Source organism: Electrophorus electricus, unplaced genomic scaffold (genome assembly GCF_041902795.1).
Source record: "Electrophorus electricus isolate QZ-2024a unplaced genomic scaffold, ASM4190279v1 Scaffold259, whole genome shotgun sequence".
Taxonomy (NCBI): Eukaryota; Metazoa; Chordata; class Actinopteri; order Gymnotiformes; family Gymnotidae; genus Electrophorus; species Electrophorus electricus.
The window spans coordinates 5,001-10,000 of NW_027658539.1; the positions used below are offsets into that span (position 1 = coordinate 5,001).

Consider the following 5,000-nt stretch of genomic DNA (forward strand, 5'->3'; position numbering starts at 1 on the left):
ACACCCCACACACACCCTACATCATACACACACTACACACCCACACACACCCACACACACCCTACACACACACACACCTCACCAAGCACAACCTTCTGATTACTAGTCCAGTACCTGAACCACTGAGACACCACACACACACACACCACACCACACACATGTAACACAAACCACACTACACCCAACACACACCCTACACCTCACCATGCACAACCTTCTGATTACTAATCTATTACCTGAACCACTGAGACACCACACACATGTAACACAAACCACACTACACCCAACACACACCCTACACACATCCACCTCACCATGCACAACCTTCTGATTACTAGTCCAGTACCTGAACCACTGAGACACCACACACACACACACCACACACACACACACACCCAACACACACTCAACACCATACACACATCCGCCTCATCATGCACAACCTTCTGATTACTAGTCCAGTACCTGAACCACTGAGACACCACACACACACACACACACACACACACACCACACCCAACACACACTCAACACCATACACACATCCGCATCATGCACAACCTTCTGATGACTAGTCCAATACCTGAACCACTGAGCTACCACACACATGTAACACACACCACACGCTACACACACCACACCACACACATCCTGAACCACTGAGACACTACTGAGACACCACTGTCACCATACACACACCACACACACATCCTGAACCACTGAGACACTACTGAGACACCACTGTCACCATACACACACCACACGCTACACACACCACACACACCCTACACACATCCTGAACCACTGAGACACTACTGTCCCCGTTACTGATTGTGTGCTGCTTAGACAACTGATGCCATTTTGAGTATCCTGATTATTAACTTCACACGTTATCATCGTGGAAGATGGTCCCCCATGTCTTACATGTTAACAGTCCCACAGGATCTCACACACACACTGCATATGACAACATATGAATACATTTGAATGTAGTTTCGAGAATTTGCATGTCTTTAACTACACACTGCTTGAACTACATCAAAGTTATTGATAGATTTGATATTTTAAAATAAACTCAATATAAAAAGGCCAATGTTGCGATTAAGCATGTGAGAACAGAGAGACAGCTGAGAGGTGATGTGAAGCTCAACTGAGGTCCTCCACATTACAACACAGTTTTAATATTTAATGGCTGTAAACAAGCCTGGTTGGCTCTGGAGTCACCCCGTGTGACGGCATCGCGTACATCCTGAACACGGGGTGCTGTGGGTGTGTTCTCCACCATGCCAGACCACCACGGCAGGCTGACGGGTAACGGGGCAGGGGCGTTACCTGGCCAATCGCCTCAATCTCATGCTCTTTATTCTTCATCTCGAGACCAAACTGTTCCTTGATGATGGCTTCGATCTTCTGCACCGTCGCCACACGCGCTGAGAGACCCAGACAGACAGCACAGGTCAACTCGACATCATGTCCGATAAAGAAAGCAGGGAGACATAAGAGCGATATTCGCACGCACCGCTCTGCTCGCTTCTTCGGCTCCTTTTGTTCCCCTGCACCTGCGCGATGTCCTCGTAGTCCGGGTCTTTATCCTCGATCTTCCGTTTCACCCCCGACATATCGGTCAACCTACAAGGGCTCAACTTAGCAGGTGCAAAGCCAAAAAAATCAGTTGCCATGTCAGTTCATCCTGGCACTTTCTATACGTGTGTGGATGCGAATAAACTAACGCGCGACTTATTGATTGAGTGATTGTGCTGAAAAAGCGCTTGAATGAGTTTGTGAGGAAATCTGTAGTTATTACAGCGACCCCGCAAATCGAGCGTGCATATGAGCAGTTATGAGCGGTTACGAGCGTGCATATCTGCTTACTAAGGTTCGCTAAGGGAACAACTTACTTTACCAGGAAAACTGCACGCGAACTACGTGAAAACAAGCAAATCGCGCAATAAACGCAACCAGACGTGATCGTTCAGTACTTTTCTTCTAATATCTCTTATTTGACATTAGGCCAAACTGGACGTTTACTTCACGTTTAATAAACGGGCTAGCAAAGCGGTTAGCCTCGGGTGTCCAACACAGCACGTGAGCATACATAACGTGCACGAGGTGGGCAGGAAAGCTCGGTGAAGCGCGAGGCCTAGCTTAGCAACTGGTTAGCTTTCAACTAAAATAGCAAGACTCCAGTGTGCAAGAAAAGCCAAACTATCCGCCGCGCAACGACAGAATGCAGATTTTATGCGCCGTTTTGTGTATTTTTGGTCTGTTTGTAATGCAAAATTGCACTGAGAGCTCGAGCACTGCGAACAACGACAAACCGCTGAACATACCTGCCGCACCACGCGGAAACGCAAACAAACGCGTAGAAAGTTACTGTGCGGCTCACAGGGCACAGAGTCGTAAAGCGTCTGTCATTTCTCCAGACAGCGCGCGTCTCTAGACTGTGGCCTCGCGGTAAAACGTGTGCTGTTTAGCAGTAGTGAGGTGTGCAGTGACGGGCGTTGCAGCCCAAGCTAACAGCAGACATGCAGACACGCACTCGCAGAACTAGGCCCTGCACCCCCGGGACGTGGCCAGCAGGTGGGGCTAAAGCGCACTCGCAGAACTAGGCCCTGCACCCCCGGGACGTGGCCAGCAGGTGGGGCTAAAGCGCACTCGCAGAACTAGGCCCTGCACCCCCGGGACGTGGCCAGCAGGTGGGGCTAAAGCGCACTCGCAAAACTAGGCCCTGCACCTCCGGGACGTGGCCAGCAGGTGGGGCTAAAGCGCACTGGCAGAACTAGGCCCTGCACCTCCGGGACGTTGCCAGCGTGGCAGCGCAGCGCTGTACTCAAACCATGCCGCGTCAGTCATCCAGATGATCACATAAGAAAGACACGTTTTAATTATTAACCTGTTCATTCTCACTGCACACGATGATGTAAAGAGAAACCTAACAAAAGATATAGATGACAAGGCGAACCTTTTTTAAAGCGTATTTTATAAGAATTAAATACATACTGATGTTATTTGAGTGTATGGAACATGATAAACCAGTTGAGATAACTTTAGCCTAAAAGGCCACATCATCTGCGTTTTACAGTATATCAGAAACATCACCTGTGTCCGCATTTCTGAAACAAAGATGACTGCTAGTGACAGAAGTGCCCTCATGGGAAAGTTGCCAGGAAGGAACACAGAGATGCGACAGGATATCAGGAACCGTTAATACTCTGGCGCCACACACACACAGACAGGCAGTTCTTACAGTTACATGCAAATATAATCACTTTTTTTTTTATTGTAAACAGCACCTGCTGTATGTAAATGACAGGATGCTTTGCCATTCCCGAGGTGCTTCTCAACTGCCATTGGCAAGCACACGCATGCACTCAGGGTGTACTTTCAACATCCTTGAACGTCCATCATTTTAATTGAACACACAGGGACAACCATGGCGGTCATGAAAAAATACAACAAAAAAAAAAGTTTTATTTTAATGCATTTTTAATTTGAATGTACAGGGACTGCAGATAGTAAATGTTAACATGATATGAGGAGAGTTCTGGTCTTCATGTCAGCAGCCTCCAGGTTGTCTCTTGGCCATTATCTCGTTCCTGCTGGGTACCTGATGACTGGCAGGCTACATGTGTCCATGGCTCTGATCTTGTTCAAGTTCAGCCATGCCTTGAGGACCTTCCTTACCTGTGGAGGTGCTCGGATGTCCCATCCTGGGAAAACTAAGCTCTTTGTCGTTGTCCTCTGGGTTTTGTGGTTGTTCAGTTCCATCTGTCCCGATCAAATTTCTTCTCTTTACCATCAGCCAAGCAGACTTTCCCAGCCTCAAAGACATTCCCATGTCCATGCTGTAGATCCTGTTCGATCACACAGGAACCACGAGACAGGAAGCAGAAAGACGGTACCATCCCGATACATCCACAGATTATGCAGGTCCTTAGGAAACCGAGCAATGGGAGAAATAAGATCAAAGCTCGGAAGAGGACCAGAGAAGGTCTGCAAAGTGTAAGATCTTCTGTCCACAGTGAGACATGAAACAACCACGAATATATCCAAGCAATGTCCCCCAAGGATGAGGTTAGGGTTACGTCAGGGGTGGCTGACAGAAGATGATCCTACCAATGTCTGGTGAAGGTAGGACTAAAGGATAGCACAGAGGCACTAATCATGGCAGAAGAAGATCAAATACTGAGCACTAGCTTGATTGAAGGAGGGTGTGTCACACCAGAGCCCCGAGACGTAGCCTGGACAAAGGATCCTCAGAGACGAGTTCAGAAGACAAGACGTGGAAGCAAGGCTGCGGTAGGAACCCAGAAGGAACCCTCGTTCGTGCCTCCGTAATAAGGTCATCAGCTTTGCCATTCATTTCTCAAATGTCAGACTGATTGTCAAACCCTCGGAGAGTGAATCACCCTGTAAATCTCAATGGATTGTGGGCACAGGCATAAACAAAACCATAGATGTTGTTAAACAACAAAGTTACCGAAACGTCAGTAAAGAGCTTTCAGGTGGAAAGGTTTGGGACTTGAGGTATTGCTCCCAGAAACAATCACTCTCCCGTGACTTTGAACCCATAATCAATTGAGCACTTGCAAAAAAACCACATCAGCCATTTCCCCTTTTTGTGTAATCAGTTATTTTATTTTTTGGTTTTGTAAAACCTTTACATTAAAACTACATTAAAATGCTAAAATGTCCTTTATTTAGACATACTTAATTTGGGCATTTAAAAAATGAAACTTGGAATAATACTCTATATTATAATATACTCTACAGTATTGTTTTTCTTTTGTAGAATAAGACAGTAATTGTACCTGCATTAATCATTTACAGGGGTTTGTGGAGGTCAGATAGCAAGATATTGTAATATTGTAAACAGAAACTGGATTTTCTTATGACAATGCAAATATTTATAAGCATTTACACACAGTGTTACAGACAATTTTACTGCATTATTATAGACATCCAGACATGCAACAGGACCTTTACACCTCCGAAGAAAC

At 46.4% G+C, this 5,000-nt stretch overlaps 2 protein-coding genes across 2 annotated transcripts in view; both read right to left on the bottom strand.

Annotated features, from left to right (window-relative positions):
- Nucleotides 1–2,579, bottom strand: part of LOC145655487 (YEATS domain-containing protein 2-like) — a 7,471-nt gene extending 4,892 nt beyond the window's left edge. The window contains exons 1-3 of the mRNA XM_081709017.1: nucleotides 2,331–2,579; nucleotides 1,520–1,629; nucleotides 1,333–1,430 (exon numbers count right to left, since the gene is read on the bottom strand). Of these exons, the coding sequence (XP_081565143.1) occupies nucleotides 1,333–1,430; nucleotides 1,520–1,619 (198 nt within the window). The 5' untranslated portion in view covers nucleotides 1,620–1,629; nucleotides 2,331–2,579. The remainder of the gene's footprint in view (nucleotides 1–1,332; nucleotides 1,431–1,519; nucleotides 1,630–2,330) is intronic.
- A 2,030-nt stretch (nucleotides 2,580–4,609) lies between these two features.
- The window catches only part of LOC145655488 (kelch-like protein 24a), a 14,418-nt gene continuing 14,027 nt past the window's right edge, over nucleotides 4,610–5,000 (bottom strand). Inside the window, exon 8 of the mRNA XM_081709018.1 lies at nucleotides 4,610–5,000. This exon is cut by the window's right edge and continues 1,987 nt beyond it. The gene's annotated coding sequence lies outside the window, so the exon portion shown is untranslated.